General features: G+C 51.5%; 8 protein-coding genes and 1 non-coding gene across 9 annotated transcripts; 7 read left to right on the forward strand and 2 right to left on the reverse strand.

Moving 5' to 3' along the window:
- The first annotated feature begins 358 nt into the window (after positions 1 to 358).
- On the forward strand, positions 359 to 429 carry CAOG_09696. Its single transcript has one exon. It is a non-coding gene; the product is annotated as a tRNA-Arg (tRNA).
- Positions 430 to 681: 252 nt separating this feature from the next.
- Positions 682 to 3,580, forward strand: CAOG_05973 (hypothetical protein). The gene is made up of 11 exons (XM_004345513.2): positions 682 to 1,077; positions 1,169 to 1,481; positions 1,562 to 1,595; positions 1,671 to 1,810; positions 1,900 to 1,997; positions 2,124 to 2,187; positions 2,267 to 2,380; positions 2,459 to 2,875; positions 2,969 to 3,056; positions 3,140 to 3,297; positions 3,378 to 3,580. The coding sequence occupies exons 1-11, from the start codon at positions 727 to 729 to the stop codon at positions 3,515 to 3,517; spliced, it is 1,917 nt and encodes a 638-aa protein (XP_004345563.2). The 5' UTR covers positions 682 to 726; the 3' UTR covers positions 3,518 to 3,580.
- A 519-nt stretch (positions 3,581 to 4,099) lies between these two features.
- Positions 4,100 to 6,839, reverse strand: CAOG_05974 (hypothetical protein; the record flags this gene model as incomplete). The annotated part of the gene is made up of 13 exons (XM_004345514.1): positions 4,100 to 4,797; positions 4,866 to 5,005; positions 5,115 to 5,183; positions 5,271 to 5,339; positions 5,416 to 5,487; positions 5,577 to 5,648; positions 5,741 to 5,818; positions 5,883 to 5,954; positions 6,036 to 6,107; positions 6,166 to 6,237; positions 6,322 to 6,393; positions 6,471 to 6,548; positions 6,634 to 6,839. 13 exons carry the CDS (start codon positions 6,837 to 6,839, stop codon positions 4,100 to 4,102), a joined length of 1,770 nt encoding a protein of 589 aa, XP_004345564.1.
- A 1,519-nt stretch (positions 6,840 to 8,358) lies between these two features.
- CAOG_05975 (hypothetical protein) lies at positions 8,359 to 10,970 on the forward strand. Its single transcript, XM_004345515.2, has 3 exons — positions 8,359 to 8,761; positions 9,125 to 10,417; positions 10,532 to 10,970. The coding sequence occupies exons 1-3, from the start codon at positions 8,387 to 8,389 to the stop codon at positions 10,943 to 10,945; spliced, it is 2,082 nt and encodes a 693-aa protein (XP_004345565.1). The 5' UTR covers positions 8,359 to 8,386; the 3' UTR covers positions 10,946 to 10,970.
- Positions 10,971 to 11,023: 53 nt separating this feature from the next.
- CAOG_05976 (glutamate receptor Gr2) lies at positions 11,024 to 12,902 on the forward strand. Its single transcript, XM_004345516.2, has 3 exons — positions 11,024 to 11,374; positions 12,000 to 12,439; positions 12,534 to 12,902. Exons 1-3 carry the CDS (start codon positions 11,062 to 11,064, stop codon positions 12,729 to 12,731), a joined length of 951 nt encoding a protein of 316 aa, XP_004345566.1. The 5' UTR covers positions 11,024 to 11,061; the 3' UTR covers positions 12,732 to 12,902.
- Positions 12,903 to 12,919: 17 nt separating this feature from the next.
- On the forward strand, positions 12,920 to 14,558 carry CAOG_05977 (phospho-2-dehydro-3-deoxyheptonate aldolase). The gene is made up of 3 exons (XM_004345517.2): positions 12,920 to 13,567; positions 13,704 to 13,735; positions 13,830 to 14,558. Exons 1-3 carry the CDS (start codon positions 12,940 to 12,942, stop codon positions 14,397 to 14,399), a joined length of 1,230 nt encoding a protein of 409 aa, XP_004345567.2. The 5' UTR covers positions 12,920 to 12,939; the 3' UTR covers positions 14,400 to 14,558.
- A 141-nt stretch (positions 14,559 to 14,699) lies between these two features.
- CAOG_05978 (hypothetical protein) lies at positions 14,700 to 16,231 on the forward strand. Its single transcript, XM_004345518.2, has 5 exons — positions 14,700 to 14,881; positions 15,053 to 15,152; positions 15,237 to 15,348; positions 15,571 to 15,623; positions 15,751 to 16,231. The coding sequence occupies exons 1-5, from the start codon at positions 14,706 to 14,708 to the stop codon at positions 16,192 to 16,194; spliced, it is 885 nt and encodes a 294-aa protein (XP_004345568.2). The 5' UTR covers positions 14,700 to 14,705; the 3' UTR covers positions 16,195 to 16,231.
- On the reverse strand, positions 16,183 to 18,209 carry CAOG_05979 (hypothetical protein). Its single transcript, XM_004345519.2, has 4 exons — positions 18,035 to 18,209; positions 17,758 to 17,958; positions 16,674 to 17,620; positions 16,183 to 16,566 (listed from the first exon to the last, which is right to left on the reverse strand). The coding sequence occupies exons 1-4, from the start codon at positions 18,196 to 18,198 to the stop codon at positions 16,292 to 16,294; spliced, it is 1,587 nt and encodes a 528-aa protein (XP_004345569.2). The 5' UTR covers positions 18,199 to 18,209; the 3' UTR covers positions 16,183 to 16,291.
- A 1,728-nt stretch (positions 18,210 to 19,937) lies between these two features.
- On the forward strand, positions 19,938 to 20,463 carry CAOG_05980 (hypothetical protein; the record flags this gene model as incomplete). The annotated part of the gene is made up of 1 exon (XM_004345520.2): positions 19,938 to 20,463. Exon 1 carries the CDS (start codon positions 20,011 to 20,013, stop codon positions 20,461 to 20,463), a length of 453 nt encoding a protein of 150 aa, XP_004345570.1. The 5' UTR covers positions 19,938 to 20,010.
- Between the last annotated feature and the right edge of the window lie 196 nt (positions 20,464 to 20,659).

The raw sequence follows: 20,659 nt of genomic DNA on the forward strand, positions 1-20,659 counted from the left end.
TTTTTCACTGCCAATTTCCGCGCATACAAGTGCTCAAGAAACATCTCCACCCCTGTCAAAACAATCAGCACCATATTTAAGCCAAAGATAGTGTGTCTGTACGAGACTGCCAAGTCCCTACTGCGGCCACGAGGGGACACAAGTGGACACTTTGACAATTTCAGTTTTTCGCTTTCAATTTCTCACAATGATCTTTCACTCACCGCGCTGGCTCTTCCTCCCCGCCGTCGACACCCCTTCCACCATCTATCGGCATACTCTTCATGGCTGCCAATGGCACAAATACAACTGTCAATTTTTGCCACGGCCGTGCACGACTCGAATCCCAAAATGCCCAACTCAATCAGTAACCGAGAATGCGCGATTGGTGCAGTAGTAGCATATCGCTCTCCGGAAGCGAAGACCGGCGTGCAAATCGCCGATTGCGCGCATACCAGCCTTGGCTACTTTTTTGGTACTTTTTCCGAATTTTTTTTTTTTTTTTTTTTTTTTTTTTTTGGTGTTTGGTCTGGAGTCCGTTCTCATCATCTGAGATGGACAAACATTCCACAACAACACACCTACACACTGTCGTTTCGTTTCATGGAAACGCATCCGCTGAGAACGGTGAAAAACAAAAACAGCCAAATGACACCCAATAACAGTCGTCCTTTTTTTTTTTTTTTTTTTTTTTTTTTTGGTTTTCCCCATTTTGCTGTTCTGCTCCAAACAGCTGTGAGTGGCTCGATGCGTGCAGCCAAGCGAGGGCCGCTACAATCACGACCGCTCGTTACAGCAGCCCTGCTGTCCTCGTTGGTGGTGGTGCTGTGCTGGTGTGCCGATGCTCAGCCTGACGCAGCCCTGATGACGGACGCCCACCTGCGCTCGTCCTCGGGTGCTGCAGCCACACCGACCACCGCAGCGAGGTCGCAGCAAGATCCCAGCAGCAGCAGCAGCAGCAGCAGCAGCAGCAGCAGAAGCAGCAATACCCAGAGCTCGATCGCATCATCTGTCGTGCCGCCGCTCGTGTCCATCCTCGCTCCGTCCACCACATCGCCCTCTGAGGAAGAGTTCAACGAGGCCGTCCGTCACTACGTGGCAAGTGTGCCCATTGTTGGGATTGTTGGGAACCAAGCTGTGGCACTTTTGACGCGGCTGTTGAGACTCATACACTGTTTGACTTGTGCAGATTGCCGGGCTCGTGTTTGCCTTCTTGTATGCAATGGCATTGCTAACAATTCGCGCCTTCTTGCGACCAGCGACGATCGGTGGCAGTGCACCGCCGACGCCGGCTGCAACGAGTGCAAGTGGTCTCGCACCGTTTCCAACATCGAGCACAAGCCATGGGAGCTCAAGTATGGCCGATCTGCCATTGCCAGCGCAACCAGATCGTCCGGCACCAGTCCATGCTCGTCGCGGCTGGCTGCGCTCTTTCCCAGTTCGCGCACGGGGATCCATCACGCACAACGTGAACATGCTCAAGCCACAATCATTGAGCTACTGTAATGCCACGAATCGCAATGTACCTGGTGAATTTGTTGCGTCTGTGCCCTAACTCTCTGTGTCGTTGGTCTGATTCTAGCGCCAGAAGATGATGCCGTTGCCGAGAAAGTATCGTAAGAGAGCACTTGTGATGAGGGCTCGGTAGACATTGTTTGCAAACTCAACACTTTGCCACTTTGCTTTTGCAGAATTTGGCTTTGCACCTTCACTTTGGCCGTTAGTCTGGCTGCTATCTTGCTATTGCCCATCAGTATTGTATCAAACGAAGTCCTACTACGTTATCCTGATGGTGCCTACATCCAATGGCTGAATGGTCGCTTAATTTATTGTACGAAAGCAGCTGGAATCGAGATGTGCGTTTGTTTGCTTTTTTTTTTGTTCCTGTTGTTTTGTTTCTCACCACGCTCCACGACACAGTCTTCTGGGACTTTATCTTCCTGTCTTCAAATGCTGCTCTGTTTGTTTTGCTACCCTTCGCGTACTTTTTCATGGAGGCGGTCGGGCTCTTTGGACGGGTTTGTATTTTTTGGCACATTTGTCTTTCGTTGTGTGTGTGTGTGTGTGTGCCATTCTCTGCATACCTCCCTATTTGCTAATGCGAGGCAATTTTGCTGGATGCTTTCTTTTTTTTTTTTTGACAGGGCCTGCTGGCACGTGTGTACGAAACGTCCTTTCTTGTCGGACTGTTATCGCTGCTTTTTATAGGTAATTTCTCTGTTCTAAACGCTGGATCTTGCTCTCCTTCGTCTGACAACTCACGTCCGAGACGGCTGGCAACTCGCAGTCTTCGCGTATGTGATTCAAGCTACCTTTACCACCCAACCGCTGGCCAATTTTCTACACTACTTTTTCTTTCTGTATTCTGGCGTCTCTCTTCTCGGCGCCGTCGTATCACTATGTAAATGCCCTTGAATTTCGATCAGTTTTGCGCAACAGATAGTCAGAGCGACTGACCTCGTTTCTGCTGAATTTGCAGGGTACACACCGCTCGGAGTTGCGCAGTTTGTGGCTCGCGCGTCCCACATTTCTCTCCCTCAGCCGGAAGCTCCAAAGACCATTGATTCCAAGTTGATTTCTTCTGCGGATCGACTGCAGGAAATTGCTTGGGAAGAGACCCGACTTCGGCTGGAATTAACGCGACACCAGTCAGTCATGGCTCCTGCCGTCGAACGTGATCAAGTCCTGTCATCTCTTGCTGCACTGGACCGGGAGAAGCATCTCATCCACCAGCACGCCAAGCTCGGCCAGAGCTCCCACTGGCTGCGTCGGGTTTTTCGTTCCATCTCGTCCGTCTGCACCTCCTTGGCTGTACTCGCCTTGTCTGGGTACTTTATGCTGCAGATGGCCTGGAATGTGCTCACTAGTATCCTTAAACCAGGAACCTGGCCTCTCGGTAGGCCAAATTTGAACATTTTGCGTGGATTTTTTTTTTTCGTTTTGGTTTGTGGTTCCTAGCTGATTTTCTTCGCTTGCTGGAATCGGACAGAGTATGCAACTGAATTTGCCTTTGGCGTGGCCAGCTCGTCGTCGATTTTAGGCACCGTTGGCGCTGTCTTGGACATTGTCTTGATGGGGTGCGTTCTGCGCGAGACAACTGTTCGTTGGTGGTTGTTCATTTCCTCGCACTGACACGGATGTTTTTTTTTCAAATCCTCAGTTACTTTCTTGGCTGCTCCATTCTCGGGATATTATCGTCTCCATGGTTTCGACGCATCCGACCTCAGCGCCACAATACGTCCATCGAGCTGATCATCTTAAATTGCGCCGGTTTTCTGTTGCTCAGCTCGTCATTGCCATTACTCTCGCGAATTCTTGGTGAGTAGTGTGCTCTCGCTTTGCTCTCCTCTGGCTGTCGTTCGAGCTTGAAGTTCATCATTCCATTTTCGCTTGTCCAGGTGTCACGAATTTCGACTTGCTTGGCCGCTACGCTCAATTCGACTGGCTGAAAAGTCGCCTGCTCCTTGTATTTTACAACATTATGTTTCTCAGCTGGACTGCTCATGGCATGTATGCAACGTTAACGCGAGCAATGTAACGAGCGTGATGCAGTTGCATTGTTTGAAATTATTTGTGTATTTAATAATATTCTTTGACAGCTTAATCTTGCCTTTCTCAGCTTTGCAATCGACGGAGGACTAGCATTCCGAGCGAATTGGAGTCTGCCCTTGTACGGTTATTGATGTTTCAAGTCACTGCTGTTGGAACATGACTCACGATTTTCTACGTTTGGGTGAACTCTAAAAACTCCATTGGAACACTTGGCTTGCAGCAGCAATACAACAGAGCAAGCACAAACACTTGGGCTCCCCGTGAACGATCAGTGCGATGGCAGACAGGCTGCAACATGAGCTACACTGGGCCCAACACCTGGGCCTGAACGCGGAAGAACCGCTGCAAACACTACCGTCGAGAACAATGTGACAGCAGGCTGGCACAACTCTGAAACACTCTTAGAAAACACTCTTGGAAAAACACTCTTGGAAAAACACTCTTGGAAAAACACTCTTGGAAAAAACTCTTGGAAAAACTCTTGGAAAACCTCCAGGAAAAACTCTTGGAAAAAACTCTCGGAGCGACAAACTCCAAATGGAAGACTTGCAGCAACACGAGTCATTGATCACTCGTTGGTCGCGGTGCTGAGCGCAACGGTGCCAGTAATGGAGGCATAGTCGACGGTGGAAGCGATCGGTTCGCTTGGCTGAATGCGTCCAGCAGCGTGCGCCTCAACGTAGAGAACATCAGCGCTGTCGGCATTGGCACCTGAAGAGGAAATGTCAGAAGTTGCAAACTGACGATCAACGGGCAGAGGCGGCGGGGGAATGTTGAGGGCCTCGTAGGTAGGATTGTTGTCCACAGTTTCGTAGGCGTTTTTGTTCGCTCCATCGTAGTGCATGCCGAACTTCTCTTCGTCAGAATTGGAATATGTAGTGTTGTTCATCATTCCAATTCGATGGCCGGATGTGGCCAGTTTCAACGACGCGCGGCGACGCCACAGAGCGACGAGAACAATCAGGGCCACCAGCACCACACCTCCGGCAGCACCAACGGCAATCGGGAGCGTGTTTGACGACGCCTGGTTGGCAGCCGCAGCGGCCTTTACAGCTTCGATGGATGCGGCAATGACAGAGGCACTGGCGGCACTGACAGAGGCACTGGCGGCAGACATGCTGGCGGTCGACACGCAAGCACCTTCGATCATTTGGTAGCCATTGTAGCATGCAAGGCAGCGGTTGGTCTGGTTGCAACTCAAACAGTTGGAATCGCAGCAACTAGCGTCGCCAGCTCCGTAACATGTGCCGCAGGCGGGATGGCAGGCTGTGAGATAGAGGTCAATGGTGAGAACCGAGGAAACCAGCCGAGTGCATGAATCGCTTTCATCTTACGCTGCAATTGATAGGTCATGTAAGTGCTTGGAGGCGGAGGAGCGGAAGCAAAGGTATTTCCAAACGTAAGTAGCAATAAAGGTGACAGGCCCGTGAACAGTCCGCCAGGCAAAGTGGTCAATGGAAGGCCGAACATGTTGCTGCATCAAATACATGTTAAAAGTTAGACGGATAAAGCTTTTTGCAACGTGAAGGAAAGCTATCAGAGGTCGAGAAAAAGCAGTTGAAGGTAAGTCTTATAGGCCTTACATAGAACGCAAGGACGAAAGACCATTGAACAGGCCAGCAGGAATTGACGTCAGTGACCCGATCAAAAGTCTGTCGAAAAACCCAGGTTGAGACTCCAATGAGCATGGCGTATCGTTGAATGAAAATAGCATCGCGTTTCAAATCTTGCTCCCGTACATATTGGTAAGATCAGACAGCCCTTGAAAGATGCCAGCTGGAAGCGTAGTTGGCGTGTCGTAGAGATAACTATTCAGGAGCAGGGCCGTTGAGTCTCATTGCCAACAGCTCCCACAGCAATAAACGATGTCTCAGATGTCTCTACATTGACTGAATGGCGGGCAACTTTGAGAAAGCATCAACCGGAAGATACTGGAATTCTGCCTGGTTGATGGACCTGCAGAAGAATGCATCGAGATGACATTCGAAAACAGCACTGAGCATTTCAAACATCCTCAAGTCGTTTTTAAGCGATCAATCGCTCACAGAGTTGTCAGGGACGAAAGATTTGTGAACGTGTTTGCGCTGAGAGTGGTGAGACCTGGAAATCCGATGCTCCTGACCAAACAAAGTCCAAAATCAGTTCCTATCACGGGAACACCACAGACAAGCAGAAGGGGCAAGCAATCAGTTCATAAAAAAAACCTCACATCCAGATTAGTGAAGAGAGCGGCGCAAAGGCATTATCGGGAATGCTGAGGACCGAGTCGTCTGTCGAGGTTAAAGATCTGTGCCAGACGTCGTATGAGCACAAGATCAATGCCACAGTAGTCCAAGGAAATATAAACTTACAAAGAAGTCAACTTGGGGACCTGACTCAACGCACTCACAGGGAACGCGGTAAGGCCGGAGCTCATCATGTTCCTTCAATTCGGACACAATTCAGATTTGATTCCATTCAAGATTTCACGCGATGCAAGCTTTTTAACATGTAGCGGTACGTACAGAGTTAGCAACTCAGAAAGCCCACTGAAGGAGGCTGCCGACAACGACTGGATTGGGTTTGAGCTCAACACGCTGTTCAGCAGAAGGTGAGGGGGCTGGTTTGGCGCGAGTTCAAAGTACCAATGCTTACAGTTCTTTGAGACTAGAGAGGTGGCTCAGCGCATTGTCGGGAATTGAAGACAGGCGATTGTTGGCCAAGTACCTTTTTCATGATATGCAAGCAGAGAATCAGCCGAAGCCCTGTGACCCCCCACTTTTCACCCTCCACTGAAACTGAACGACGTACAAAGATTCGACCGTGTCAAGGCCAGTAAAGGCATCCGGGTGGATGGAACTGATTTGCATGTCCGCAAGCATGCTGAAGGGTCAATGGGAACGAATGGGTGAGCGTGGGGATTTTTTAACAGTACGGGAATGGCCGAAAGGAAACCTCACAGCATTTTCAGGTTGGTCAGGTTCATAGAGCCAAAGGCATTGGCTCCAATTGTCGTAATTCCAGTGTATGACAGGTCCCTGTACCAAAGCACGGTGAGATTTCCCAATACAACAAGTCACACCAAAGCAAGATAAAACAAACAAACAAAAAAGCGTGCGTTACAGCTTGTTGCCCAAGATGTCCAAGTCGTTCGGTATGACCAACCTCGAATCGTCGAGGGAGACGATTGACAATTGACACTCGGGCGTGGTGCAGCTTCCACAAACGTTGCAGTAGTTGTCTGCCTGAGCCGCAGTTGTCATCCAGCAGAGCACCAGGCAACCCAGGAGGGCAGCCTGACGCCAGTCTCTTGATAGCAGGGCCTTCATCGAAAACAAAAAAAAAAAAGAAACAAAAAAAGGGCCTGCGTGGGAATTTTGGTTGTAAACCACAAAAAGAGTCAATGTTTGTGTGCCATACAAGTCGATTCTCTCCCCTTCCCGCCGACTCCGATACAGGCAAAGCGCAAGTTGAACAAGACGTGTTTATGAGCGGCGTTCTTTGCCATCAATGTGAAGTGGACGAGCGTCCATGAGGAAGAACCAGCGAGAGAGCGAAAGGCAATAAAACCCGGTACGGAAAAAAACAAACAGAAGAAAGATAAACAATAACAAACACAAAAACCCACTACAAACCGTGACACGCCGGTCGCGCATCCATTCGCGAATCCCCAACCCCAAGGGAAAATAACGCAAACCGTAACAACCAACCAGCGAACTGCGAAGCGAGTATATACGCGGCGGCGGAGCACAACGCCGAGCGACGCAAAACAACAAACTTGTAGCGTCCGTGCGCAACTTTTTGTTTTGTCGCTTTTGATCTTCGATTGTTCTTCTTCTCGCAGTTCGGGTGGTGTGTGACCAGCTGGCAAGGCGAGCGCGCCAGAGCGTGGCAGGGTGTGATGGATGACATGGTGGTGTGCTACAGAGAGATGAAACAAGAAAAAAAAAACCAAAAGAAAGAAAACCAAAAGAAAAAAAACAAAAACAAAAACCACCACAAAAACAAACTCGTACCAAAACAGAAAAAAAAAAAAGAACGAATGGTCACAAGGTTGGGAAGGCGAATTCAACTCAACTCAAGTTTGAATCGAAGCCTTACAATGCAAGCACTCCAAAAGAAGGCAAACATCGCCAGAACTTGTAGGAGCAGAGAGCTGGAAGGCGACGGACGATGAGGTCGTGTCAAGAGTGCTTTGTTTTTCTTCATTTTTTTTTCAAACCAAAGTATTGTTTGGTTTCCCCATGTTCACACACTTCACAACAACCGATGCTTGTGCGTGATGAAGCTCGTTATCACTTCTGGCGAGCACAGTCTCACTCATGCACATCAGCAGCCAGGAGTGGGCATTGGGCATGTGAGCAAACACAAAACGCAACCAAAAGCGGTCCAACACTCATTGCCTTAGGGATTGAGCGTGTCTTCCAGCGCGGTCTAGGGTGCGTACGATGCCACGCGCGCGTTCTCTCCCTTCATCGATCATCGAGAAACACTCAAGGCTTTCCAGAATGGCATGTCTGGTGAAAGGAGGCAAAACTCGCCATTGGATTGGGCTTTCCTCGCCTCTGCCCGTCTCATTCATGGCTGTAATGATTCCAGGGAGCGCATTCATCCACTGCGCACTCATCCACTGCGCATTCCTTGTACCAGTGGTAAACATGCTCGACCATGTGCAGGTCGAAACGAAGCGAGCCCATTCGTTCCAATTTCGTTCTTTCCCTCCCCCCCCGTCACCCAAACCCGCCACTACCTCAACCGTTGCAATCATGCACGTTGGCCTCTCAAATGTCCAATAATATCCCAATTCCAATACCAAAGCGCGTCGCACTGCGCACTCTTATTTTTCATATTTCGGCCTTTTTGCTGGATTTGGAGGATGTCGCGCCAAAAGCCGGCCGCGCTCCAGCTGGACTCGTCGCTGGCAACCCCTGTCCGGGCCCACCCGAACAACCACAGCTTGCCTTCTCACATTGCCGCGCCTGCCGCTGCCGGCTTCGTGCTGGACGCCGCCTCGATTGGCTTTGCTGACCAATCCCACTCTGCAGCCCACCGGCAGCGGCTGTACGGCTCAGGCCTCGACGCTGCCGTCCATGCACCCATCGCAATGGGCACACTGGGCGCTGCGGAGCTGAGCCACCACAATGCGGCGGCGGCGGCGGCGGCACCCGTCGTCAACCTCGGCAGCACGCCTGCGAACCATTTGCAGCCAGCCATCTCGACGCCCAGAGACTTTGCCATCGCCCTGGCTCATGTGAGAGGCACACAAGCAAAAACAAAAATCTCTCCAAATCCATACATCCAAGCCATTCAAAACCCCTCCCCTCAGCAATCTCGCTCTGTGTCTCTGGTTTGTTTGAGCTGGAACGAGAGTCCTTTTTAAACTTTAAAATTGGGACCGGAAAGAAAGCCAAAAAAAAAAAAAAAAAAAAAAACTTGTGATTAAACGTTTCGCAAAATCACAAAAGAAGACGCGAAAGTTTGCTGGATTTGATGGTCGGTTGGAAATAGCAAGGAATGCGATACGAGGCAAAGTTGGAACAAAGTTGGAAAGCTGGGAAGCAGACTAAAGTACTGACGGATGACTAACGTTGCAACGTTCTTGTTTGTTGCACAGATTGACGCCGCCATGGCGGAAGGAATGTCAATGACACACAACCCAAGCTCAGAGTCGCATGGCACGCACAGATCAGGAATGGGTGCAGCCACTACCATGGATCAGCACGGTAGCGCTTCCCGTCAAATTATGATGGAACAAGAGGTTCCACCATACATTGGCCATCAGCTGGTTCGTCGAGCGTCTCCTCAACCACCGTCGCAAGTATATCAGCAACCAGAACACGCGCAACCGATGCTCCGTCGAGCGTCTCCTCAGCCGCCGTCGCAAGTACATCAGCAACCAGAACACGCGCAGCCGATGCTTCGCCGAGCGTCGCCACAGCCGCCAACACAGGAGCTGCTGCCGCAACCGTTCGCGCCCTACCAACCGCCGCTTTTGTACAGTCCGCCGCAGCAAAACCTACACCACCCCACGCCGTTTCAATTCACCCAACCAAACGAGGAGCTCTCTACAGGCGCCGGATCAACCACCTCCACTCTGCATGCGAGCTCTAGTAGCGTCTTTGCTGGCTTGGATATCGCAGTGCTCGACGATGCTTCATCCGACCGGCCTCATTCTCCAAGGCCCGCGCGAGCCTCTTTGAATGAGGTGACCAACACGTTGGCCGAAATATCTGAAGAAGTTGAAAGAAAAGCGTCACCATTCTTGAATCCGCTCCATCCTCCGCAGCAGGACCAGCAACAACAGCAACTTGAACAACAGCTTGTACTGCAGCAACAACAGCATCAATATCTGCAGCAGCAGCAGCAGCAGCAGCAGCAGCAGGCACTTCAGCAATCTCTTCACCATACACCGTACCAAGAGCAACCGCAGTACCAACAGCCGCAGTACCAAGAGCAATCGCAATATCAACAGCAACCTCCTTATCAGCAGGTGCAATCTCAGTACCCTCAGCAAATGCCTCACCAAGCTCTTCCTCTGCCACTCGTATCTCAAGACCAGCAACACGCATCTGAATCATTGCATGCTTATTCACAGACCAACTATCTGCCGGCTCAAACAATGTCCTTCGACTCAACACCTTCTCCACTTCTCAATGACCTCGACAACGCCTCGCAATCGGGCATATCTAGTACCAGTGCGAGCTCGTCTGCAACCGCCCTCCCACCATCGTCGGTACTTGACGAGGAGGAGTACGGTGACAGCGACTTGGACGGCACTCCCTTTAACACAGTCCATGATCGGCGACAGCTGCACCTGATATCCGAGCAGCGGCGGCGGAAAAACATGAAGGATTCCTTTGACGAGTTGACGCGGATGGTTCCTGGCTGCAAAGACCGAGCAAGCAAGGTACGCGGCCTTTCGTTGCTGTAGTTCTGTTTATTTTTTTTTGACGTGCTTGCGAAAACCAGCTTTTTTCAAATCTCATTGTCTGCACTGTCTGCGCTTGTGTGCTTGCCGCAGCTTGATATTCTGCTCAAGACGATCGATTTCTTGACCTTCCTCAGAAAGCAGAACGATCTCTTGCAGGCTGAGAATGCGGGTTTGAAGGACGCCCTGCTCCAATTCTCGCAATCACAGCAGCTGCAAGAGTACGGTCAAGGTGGCGAGGTCGAAAGGGTCATTCCTGAGCTGCCAGCTGTGTCAACAATCCCTACAACGCGCGTGCCTAGCTCTAGTCGCAGTAGTAGCATTAGTAGCAGCAGTAGCAGTAGTAGTGGTGCGCCAGTGCAACGACAACCAGCAGCAGCCAAAGCCAAATCTGTTTTGCGCGAACGGATTCGCAAGCAACAGGAGCAACGGCAGCAGCAGCAACAAGAGATTCAAAACACGCATCAAGACCATGTTCGCAACGTGCTCTACTCGCTTGGGTTGTAACAACGCAAATCAATTGTTTCAAGTGTTTTCAATTGTTTTCAATTGCTTCATTCTTTTTTTTTTTTTTTCTATTTTTCGTTTTTCGTTTTTTTTTTTTTTTTGGTCTCGCACACACAATGTCCTCCGACAAGACCCCTCTCACGCCTCAGTACTCGCAGCAGCAGCCGTCGTACCCGCCGCCGCAGCAGTACGCATACCCTCCTCCGAGCTACCCCGCGCCCCAGCAGCAGCAGCAGCAGCAGCAAGCGCCGCAACGAGAGGCGTCTTACATGTCATCGAGCAGCTCGGACCACCAGGCGTACGACATCTCGGCTGCTCCGCCGTCGTATGCCAGCGCCACGGCGAGCTCGGACGTCTACCACTCTAACGACCCCGACCTGCAGGAGTGGAAGGGCATTGCCGCGTTTGATGACAGCATTGTCCGCCGAGGTGAGTAGTTTGGTTCCGCACGAACAAGCAAAAGCACCTTTGCTGCTGCTGCTGCTGCTCTTCTCTCTCTCACAAGTCATTCTGATGGACTCTTTCTTCTCTCTTTGCTCATTCACTCGAGAGTTGAGGTGTGATGTGGAGGGTTGAAGCGAGTCACTGGGAGGCGCGTGTCCTGAGCCCAATAAAAGTTCCGCTTCGACGTTTGAATTGGAATCTGCGTAACCATCTCGTCATCAATCAAGCCAGCAAGCAAGCAAGCAAGCAAGAAAGCTTCAACAACAACAACGAAAAATAGAGACATGGATTTTGGAAAGCAAAGCCAAGAAGAAGGCAACGGTTTTTGAGGAAAAGCAATGACAAGTCAAAGGAGAAAAAAAAAACCAAAAAAAAAAAAAACCCCGCCAAACAAGTCAAAACAAAAAGGCCGAATGTGACGTCGCTTGCTCAGAAAAAAAAAAAATCAAAACAAACCAAAGCAACAAAAATGACAAAACAGCCTCTGAGCAGATTCTCAGCACTTTTGGAGACGTTCTGAGCACTTTTTGAGGCTTTCTGAGCACTTTTGTACAACTTTGTGTCGCTCATTGGAACAATTTTGACATGTTACTTACTGCTGCACACACAGGTTTCATCCGCAAGGTGTACTCCATCCTGACTCTGCAGCTGCTCGTCGCGCTGGGCTTTATTGCCTTGTTCTTGTTCAACAGCAGCGTGAAGCACTATGTCCAACGCAACCAAGCCATGCTCATCACTGCCATCATCCTCACGTTCGTCTTGATTCTTGCGATGGCCTGCGTCGAGAAAATCCGCCGTCAAACTCCGTACAATTACATCTTCCTTGGTCTATTCACGCTGGCCGAAAGCTACCTTCTGGGCGTCACGGCATCGTACTACGACGTTGACGCTGTGCTGATTGCAGTTGGCATTACCGCGTTCGTGACGTTCGGATTGACGCTCTTTGCCTTCCAGACCAAGTGGGACTTTACCGGTTATGGCGGCTACCTCTTTGGTGCGCTCCTCGTCCTCATCTGCTTTGGCTTTATGTGCATTTTCATTCGCGGTGAAGTAAGTTTCATAGCACGTATTGCCTCCCCCACCCCTTTCCGTTTTGCCGTGGTTGGTTGGCTCATCGTCTGTGCGCGAATCCTCTGTTCTTCAGATTGTCCGCATCGTGTACGCCGCTCTCGGAGCCTTGATATTCTCAATGTACCTCGTCTACGACACGCAGCTGATGCTTGGTGGAACACACAAGCTCGCACTTTCTCCCGAAGAGTGGGTCTTTGCCGCTCTCAATCTGTACCTTGACATTATCAACCTCTTCCTGTTCATCTTGTCCCTGGTTGGCAATCGCCGTTAAAGCCAAGCTTGTGCCCGCCTTTCGGTCTTTGAGAAACGACTTGTATTTTTGTTTGCCCTGTTTCGTTATTTTGTAGGAGGTGTTTTTTTGGTGTTTGCATGATGTCGTCAATGAACTGTTCGTCCGCTTTGTATCGCCTCCTATTTGCGTCCCCCCCCCTCTCAGTCTTCTCAATCTTAGAGCCTTTGTTTTGACAGATTTTTGAAACATGAACGACGTGCCTCGCAAACGAGCTCACCTCGAATCGACCGCGAGCGACGCCTCAGTGGATGCATCATCATCCTCATCCTCATCGCTGTCATCAGGCATCCAGCGTGATGGCGGCGCAACGGTGGTCCACTCTGATCAGCGGCACATGCAGCTGAATCCGAGCGACGATCTGCGCATCCGAGCCATCCACCCGCTGATTCCGCCGCAGATCCTGATGGAGGACATTCCCATGACGACGACTGCGCTGAGCACGGTGCAGAGGGCGCGCGTCGAGTGCCAGAACGTCATCGCCCAGCGTGATGACCGACTCCTCGTCATTGTCGGACCGTGCTCCATCCACGACCCGGCAGCCGCGCGCGTGTATGCCCAGCGCCTGCGGGAGCAGATTGGAATCCACGCTGCCGATCTCGTCATTGTGATGCGCGTCTACTTTGAGAAGCCCAGGACGACCGTTGGCTGGAAAGGCCTCATCAACGATCCCTTCCTCGACGGCTCCTTCAAGATCAACAAGGGCCTCCACATTGCAAGGCAACTGCTGTGCGACGTCAACGAGATGGGCGTTCCGGCAGGCGTCGAGTTTCTAGACACAATCACGCCGCAGTTTCTCTGCGATTTCATTTCGTGGGGTACGTTCGGTTTTGTGCAGATTTGATGTTTGGGGTGTGGAATCGTGATTCTGTGACCTTATGGCATGGAGGGGCGATGATGGTTGACGTTGTTGGATAATTGACGTTCTGAGCCTTTTGTGGTTGTGTACGACAGGTGCGATTGGCGCAAGAACCACGGAGTCGCAGGTAAGAGAGTTGCATTGATTGCACCCGCACCGCAGAGCGCTGTATGACATGAAGGTGCTTACTGTGCTGCCCGTGTGAACCCATCCGTTGGTAGATCCATCGAGAACTCGCGTCTGGCTTGTCATGCCCGGTCGGCTACAAGAATGGCACATCGGGCTCGGTGGATATTGCCGTGGACGCAATCCGCGCATCCAAGGCGCCACACCACTTCCTGGGTGTGAACAAGTATGGGCTTGCTGCTATTGTGACGACGGATGGAAACCCCAGCTGCCACCTGATTTTGCGCGGCGGAAAGAGCGGTCCCAACTATGGCCCGTCGCACATTGCCGAGTGCAGCGAGCGTCTTGAGAAGGCCAGCGTCAACACTGGCATCATGGTCGACTGCAGCCACGGAAATTCCAACAAGGACTATCGGAACCAACCCAAGGTTGCTGCGGCTGTGGCAGAGCAGCTTGCCGCGGGCGCGCGCAACATTATTGGCGTCATGATTGAAAGCAATCTGCACGAAGGCCGCCAAGACATCAACCCCGAAACGGGTCTACCTGGGCTTCAGTACGGTGTCAGTGTCACTGATGGTTGCATTCACTGGGACGACACTGTTGCCGTGCTCGAGACTTTGGCTGCGGCCGTTCGATCTCGCCGAAATGTCAGCATGGCTCAATGATCGAGCGATGTCGCGTTTTCAAGCCCGTTTCAGCGTCCACGCAGTGTGCAATCTCAACACCAGGAACCGAGATCTCAATGGGGGATGCATTCAGTCCCCGACAAAGTCCAAATGTGCATTGTTCTGCACTCTGCTATAATAAATCAAATTCATGTACAGTCCACAACGACCTCATTCCATCAGCATATCATCAATTCACTCTTTTATTTTATTTTCCCACTTGTAAGTCTCTTTTATCTCTGAATTGCTTGTCTGAGATTTTCGTTCGCTGACCAAACCTCAAAACGCTGCACTTTCCAGATTGACATGCAAGAAGAGACGCGACGACTCTTCCGCCAGCAACAACAAGCTCAAGCTGCTGCTGCTGCTGCTGCTGCTGCTTCGAGTGCCGGGTCGACGGCGGCAAAGCCAGCAATCGCAGCTGGGCTCAATGGCGGCCTTGCTTCAGGAGGAGCAACGAGCTCACTGCCGCGTTACGCAGTGTAAGCAAGCCTGGACTCTGGTGAAGATCATCAACATGAGACGCACTGGCCGATTTCGAGAGAGTCGATCGGGCTGCTGGACCGGGATGCAATGGTGATGGGCGGTTTGTATGGGACTTTGCATTGAGGCTGACAATCCGTTCGATAACTTTGTGGCTACCTTGGATGCAGACAAACAAGCTCTGGAACATTGTACTGCACGATCTGCGACATGTCTGTCAAGAGCGAGCTGCTATGGCCGGCACATGCGAACGGGAAAAAGCACAAAGAAGTGAGTTATTTGGACAAGGCAATCGATCTCACGAACGAACGAAAAGAAGGGGGCTTCACTGAGAACTGTATCACTCGCACATAGGCTATCGCATCGGCAAATCAAGCAACAGCAAGTAGCAATGCTGCACGATCGAAGCGACCCGCGGAACAGGAAGCAGACGAGGGTGGGCACGACTCGAAGCGCTCTCGTTCAGGTATTGTGGTGAATGTTGGAGAGTCCGGGCGTGAACGAGACCTCTACCAGCTGAATGAAGCTGGGAGAGTGTTGATGCTGGAAGAGTGTTGCTGCTGGGAGAGTGTTGCTGCTGGGAGAGTGTTGATGCTGGGAGAGTGTTGATGCTGGGAGAGTGATGCTGCGTTCGGCACCCGCGGGTCCCAAAATGCTAACTTGGAAATTTTGTGTGCACATTTCACAGCCCTTCCAGCAGACTTTTTCGGCTCTGGAAACGGAGCAAGCCATGGCACCGAGGTAAGCCATTGGCATTCCTTTTGACGACAACGCTTTTCAGATGCGGGTGCGCCTTCCCTGCACTCGCTTTTTGTTGCTCTACTTTATTTTTTTCTCACCGCCTTCTCCGTGGATTTTCGCTTTACAGGAACCTGCCGCTACCAAAACAGCCCTACCAACGGGCTTCTTTGACGATGCAGATCGCGATGCCAAGGCACACAACGAACCGACTGCTGCCGACAAGTTTGAGGCTGAATGGGCCAGCTTCTCGAAAGCGATCGCGGAGGAGACCAGCCAAACGCCTGCTACCGACGAGCACCTTCATGCCGATGATGACAACGAGTGGCTGGAGCGGGAACGCGAGCGACTAACGGAGCAAGAGTGGAATATGAGGAAAGTGGCGCGATTTCGGGATCAGTACCAATCCCATGTCCAACGCCTGCAACAGCAGGGCAAGCAATCCGCCGCAGCACCACCGCAGGCCATGAGTGTTGACAACGGTGCCACAAACGAGGGCGATGAAAGCGATGACGATGACGAGGCGAATGACCCCGACGCGGTTCACAATTGGAGAATGAAGAGCAGTGTTTGAAAATTGGCTTTATCAAGAAATACAACGTTCAGCGCCATAAAGCATGAATGTACGAGATCGAACTGTACATGATAGCACACAGTCCAACAGGGGTCAATCAAAACACGATCGCGAAGGCTGCACCGGCCGCAGCTTTGGTCAACGGCGCTTCGGCTCGCTGACATATTGCGTGCCACTCGTGATGTGGCAATGCCTCGGTCCCGAACGTGTCGTCGGTTGCAAACACCATCCCATTGCTGCTTACGGCAATCACCGAACCTGCAGCGCATGCAACATCCACGACGGTCGACTTATCCGGGAGAGGTGATAGCGGCACCAGATCTTGCTTTTCACGATCGCCATGCCGAGTGATTGATGCCAAGCGTCCCGATTCTGCAAATGTCGTGAAATTTAGTCAGTTTGGCCATCACGAACGCACTGAAATCGGACTCCCACTCCCCAATGTTGAAATTGCTCAAAACGACTCAACGCAACCATACCAAACAGCACAACGGTAAATCCGTTGCCAGAAGCGAGCCGACGGACTGGGCCCCAAACGGATGCGTCAACGGGAATGACGCGCGGCGTCAGACACTCTCGGTGCAAAACGCGGAGCTGGTCCAGGTAGGCAGAATCATACTTGGCCGTGGTGGCAGTGCTCTCAAGACGCAAGGAATCGTGCAGCGAATCCAGACCAGGTTCCTCAGCAAAAAGAGGTGCAATGGGAGCGCTCGAGAACACTTCCGGTGATTCGCGCCCAAAGATGGCCAAATGTTGATTGGTCGCGTCGTTCGGGGCTGTGAGGACGAGCGCCGTGTGAGAGTGACCACATGCCGCATGAGAAACCTGCCACGAAGCGTCCAGAGCAGTTACTCGCATCGGCGACACGGCTTTGAGCATTCGATGGGTGAGCTGGAAGCTTGCTGATGGTGAGGAAGTGCCGGGTTCGTTCGGGATGGGCAACGTTTTGGGAGAAGCAAGCCATCCCCAAAGGAAGATTCCAGCTGGACCCCAAGCAACAGTTTGGTAGCCACCAGCCGCCAGCAGACGCATGCCAGGTGGCAGCCCACGAACAATACGCAGCGCGCCGTCGTTGAGGGCGTCGCCATGACCCAACAGGCCCGCTCCCCAGCATGCCACTCGCCCCGACGTCGACAAAAGAGCAGTGTGGAAAAATCCGGCTGAAACATCACGGAATAGCTTTGATGTAGCGGCTGCTGCTGTCGTCCGTGGGCTGTTTTCAAGCTCCGCTGTAGTAGTAGTAGTTGTCGTCGTAGTCGTGGTAGCAGCAGTTCTGGCATTGCTCGATTCGGTCGTTTCGGACAAGAGTTCAACGCGCAATGGCGTGGATGTCAGTCGACGCGGAACTGGAAAATCCTCCTCGTCCTCGTCAAAGATGCTCGAGTGCTGATCGTCCGTTCCAAGCTGCGAATAGAAATTCGATCCCCTATCCATGCAACGCAGTCGCAGTATGAATGAATGAGCTTGAGTACAAGAGCAACGAGACAACTCCACATGGTTGAGATGGAACCCCAAGCAGCAAACAATAACAACAACCGCCATAATCTAAAACAAAGTACTTGCCAGCTGAACAGCGATTGCCGGGTGCTGTGAGGATGCGACTTGTCTAGCGGATTGAGCTCATCGACGAGCGCAACGGCGTGACCGAGCCCAGCCGCAACGGCTGCCACGCGGAACGCCGGCGCAGTCAGCACTGCAAGCGGCAATGGCGGGATTGCGTCGTGAGCCTCGCCCGAGCCGCACTGGCCAAAGCTGCCGTCGCCCCTGCTCCAAGGAGAGAAAGGTGAAAGAGTGAACGAGCGAGCCAAGAGCAGCGATCGTCGGGCTCAGTCTGCATTACCATGAGACGGCGACGGATGACGGATCGACAAGAGCAACAGCACGACGAGCAGCAGCAGGGGCGATGTGGCGAAGCAGTGGCGACGCGTGCTTGGATTGCGACTGGAGTATGGGCGTGGCGGCAGACTGCGCTCCGAACGACACGAGCCGCTGCCACAGTCCCATTGTTGACTGAGCAAAGATGGGGGACTGACCGTAGTAGCAATAAATAGTCGTCAAACATTGTCAGAGTGTCGAGGTGAGTTTGACGAAAAGGTGTGAAAATTGACCGGATTCGCATCGAATCGCAAAAAAGCGAAAATCGGTTGCGAGACATAGAAACAAGAGCGCAAAGCGAAGGTGAGTTGACGAGGCGAGTGACAAGTTGGGTTGACAAGGCGAGTGACAAGTTGGGTTGGCAAAGATGCGAAGTTGACCGCATCGCAGTGCAGGGCAAATGCGAATTTGGTTGCGCGCCTGGAAACAATCACGAAAGCGAGGTCTCGTTCGATTGGACGACCATCCGTGCAATTGTAGCTGTTGTTACCGACAACAACCGATGTGTAGTTTGGTATTTGGTGACATCACCGTCTAAAATGCGTCATGACGCGACAGTGATCAAACGCTCTTCTGCTTGGTGAGATGGTGAAACCACCACGACAAGCAGAGGCCTCCCCCCCCCCGCTGCAATACATCACAACAGCAAGCTAGCGCTGGTTTGCACGGAGAAGCGAACGGGAAGAGGGCGGGCGGAACGAGAACCGAGATTAGCATCCGCCCAGCAACAGGAACGCATCCCACGCAAGTCAAAGAAGCAGCAGTCTTTGATCTTGCTGTTTGGCTCACCACTCTGTGCGACATCTGAAGGTAGACTGTGCGACATCTGAAGGTAGAGAAGGACAAAAACCTGTAGCGAGTGAGTCAGTTTGGTTTGGCGAATTGAACCGAGAATAGCGTCCGCAACAACAAGAAGAAGATCAAAGCAGCGCTTTGTCTCGCCCCCCTTAACGAGTGATCCTTGTTTTCGGAGACCCGTCTGTGCGAATTGTGCAACCGTGGATTCGCATACAAAGGTATGCAATCCAAGCCCAAACAACAACGACAACAACAATAACAACAACAACAACAACAGCAACAACAACAACAACAACAACAACAACACTTCTGCCAAAACAAACGGTTGTTGCTTGGGATGAACACTTGTACCATCAAGCCTCCGCGATGGGCAAAATGCTCAGAGACACTCGCTCTTCAATGTTGGTAGTTCCATCCCGGTTGGTACTGGGCTGTGTTGCACGTTGCCGCCGGTTGTTGTTGTGGTAGTGTCAAGGTCGAAAGCGGAACTTCGGACTTGCCATTTTCGTTCCTCCGCTTCGTTTCACGCTCTTGTTCCCTTTTCCTCGCCCTTTCTCTCCCTCTCTCTCGCAATCTCATTCCGCTCCTCCTTCTCTACGACTCGAACAGACAATCAGCGTAGCGAGATGATTAGTGGAATGTTGGCGGTTGTTATTATTTTCGCAAAAAACTCCAATTTGTTCTTTTCATTATTTTTCCATTATTTAAACAATTAAAATCAGAGTATTGGGTTGTGGCTTGTGCTTCGCCCACTGGCTCAAAGACCCCCACTGCCGCCTTCCCAATTCGGTTGTCTATCATGTGGACTCGCTGTCGTGCTTGGTTGCTCGCTTTCGGTGCCGACAAAAACGATGAATTCCCATACCAACCAGCCACAACACGCAACAAATCGAAACGCCAGTCTTTTTTTTTTTTTTTTTTTCTTGTCTTTTCACGTCCGCTCTCTTGCTTTCTTCCACTCTACTTTTCGTGCCTCTCAGAGGATCTCTTTCCCTTTGGATTTCGATTCCCTTGTCGCTCCTATTCTCGTCTCCTTTCGCTCCTCAGCCACTCTTCAGTTTTGTGCCACAGATCAACACTGTTCATACTTTCTTCCCTTTTTTAATTTGTATTTTTGTTTTTGTTTATTTTTGAACTTTTTGTATGTCGCGAACTTCTCGATTCGCGGCGACATTTTTTGTCGCTGTTTTGCTGGTCGTTGCTGCCGCTGATGCCGCCCCGCGCATTCACCAGGCGCAGCCCAATGCTGCCAACACGGACGGCACCAGCACCACTCTCTTGAATCTGAGTGGCGACTTTGGCGTGTCGGCTCCGGCTGCAGGCCAGTTCAAGTGCCTGTTTGGCTCCACCCAACAGCAGTCGGTGGCGGCGACCTGGATTTCTTCGACCACTGCCACCTGCGTCCTGCCGACGCGTGCGACCCTCGTCTCGAACGGCGTCGATGTGATCGTCCGCAACTACCTCAACGTGCTGCTCCCAGCGCCGTTCGTCAAAATGAGCTTGACTTTGGACAATGGCGCGACTTTGATCGCCAACTGGCTTCCCATCTTCTTCCCTGTCGCTCCGGCACTCTCGACGCTTTCGCCCGACCGGTAAGTAGTTGCTGAACAGCAGCATCCCGTTTTGCGCACTCTCGCTCTTTCTTTCTTCCTTTGGCTGCTCCTCGGAGCGAGGGGAGGGGCTCGGAGGTGGAGGTGTTGACTTCTAATTTGTCACAACATTTTTTTTAAAGTTTGAACCGCCTGTTTTATTTTTCCTTTTTTTTTTTTTTTTTTTAACAACTCTTGGGGTT

Source organism: Capsaspora owczarzaki (assembly GCF_000151315.2).
Source record: "Capsaspora owczarzaki ATCC 30864 unplaced genomic scaffold supercont2.10, whole genome shotgun sequence".
NCBI lineage: Eukaryota > Filasterea > Ministeriida > Capsasporidae > Capsaspora > Capsaspora owczarzaki.

Excerpts from the sequence above, each read along its gene's own strand:
- CAOG_05973 (XM_004345513.2), top strand. The coding sequence starts at position 727 with ATGCGTGCAGCCAAGCGAGGGCCGCTACAATCACGACCGCTCGTTACA. Across the intron at positions 1,482-1,561 it reads GCCACAATCATTGAGCTACT|CGCCAGAAGATGATGCCGTT; the intron begins GTAATGCCACGA and ends GTCTGATTCTAG. Across the intron at positions 1,998-2,123 it reads CGGTCGGGCTCTTTGGACGG|GGCCTGCTGGCACGTGTGTA; the intron begins GTTTGTATTTTT and ends TTTTTTTGACAG.
- CAOG_05975 (XM_004345515.2), top strand. The coding sequence starts at position 8,387 with ATGTCGCGCCAAAAGCCGGCCGCGCTCCAGCTGGACTCGTCGCTGGCA. Across the intron at positions 8,762-9,124 it reads TTGCCATCGCCCTGGCTCAT|ATTGACGCCGCCATGGCGGA; the intron begins GTGAGAGGCACA and ends TTTGTTGCACAG. Across the intron at positions 10,418-10,531 it reads GCAAAGACCGAGCAAGCAAG|CTTGATATTCTGCTCAAGAC; the intron begins GTACGCGGCCTT and ends TGCTTGCCGCAG.
- CAOG_05976 (XM_004345516.2), top strand. The coding sequence starts at position 11,062 with ATGTCCTCCGACAAGACCCCTCTCACGCCTCAGTACTCGCAGCAGCAG. Across the intron at positions 11,375-11,999 it reads TGACAGCATTGTCCGCCGAG|GTTTCATCCGCAAGGTGTAC; the intron begins GTGAGTAGTTTG and ends CTGCACACACAG. Across the intron at positions 12,440-12,533 it reads GCATTTTCATTCGCGGTGAA|ATTGTCCGCATCGTGTACGC; the intron begins GTAAGTTTCATA and ends TCTGTTCTTCAG.
- CAOG_05977 (XM_004345517.2), top strand. The coding sequence starts at position 12,940 with ATGAACGACGTGCCTCGCAAACGAGCTCACCTCGAATCGACCGCGAGC. Across the intron at positions 13,568-13,703 it reads CTGCGATTTCATTTCGTGGG|GTGCGATTGGCGCAAGAACC; the intron begins GTACGTTCGGTT and ends TGTGTACGACAG. Across the intron at positions 13,736-13,829 it reads CAAGAACCACGGAGTCGCAG|ATCCATCGAGAACTCGCGTC; the intron begins GTAAGAGAGTTG and ends ATCCGTTGGTAG.
- CAOG_05978 (XM_004345518.2), top strand. The coding sequence starts at position 14,706 with ATGCAAGAAGAGACGCGACGACTCTTCCGCCAGCAACAACAAGCTCAA. Across the intron at positions 14,882-15,052 it reads TCACTGCCGCGTTACGCAGT|ACAAACAAGCTCTGGAACAT; the intron begins GTAAGCAAGCCT and ends CCTTGGATGCAG. Across the intron at positions 15,349-15,570 it reads CTCGAAGCGCTCTCGTTCAG|CCCTTCCAGCAGACTTTTTC; the intron begins GTATTGTGGTGA and ends CACATTTCACAG.
- CAOG_05979 (XM_004345519.2), bottom strand. The coding sequence starts at position 18,198 with ATGGGACTGTGGCAGCGGCTCGTGTCGTTCGGAGCGCAGTCTGCCGCC. Across the intron at positions 17,621-17,757 it reads CGGCAATCGCTGTTCAGCTG|GGGATCGAATTTCTATTCGC; the intron begins GCAAGTACTTTG and ends TTGCATGGATAG. Across the intron at positions 16,567-16,673 it reads ATTTACCGTTGTGCTGTTTG|AATCGGGACGCTTGGCATCA; the intron begins GTATGGTTGCGT and ends CGACATTTGCAG.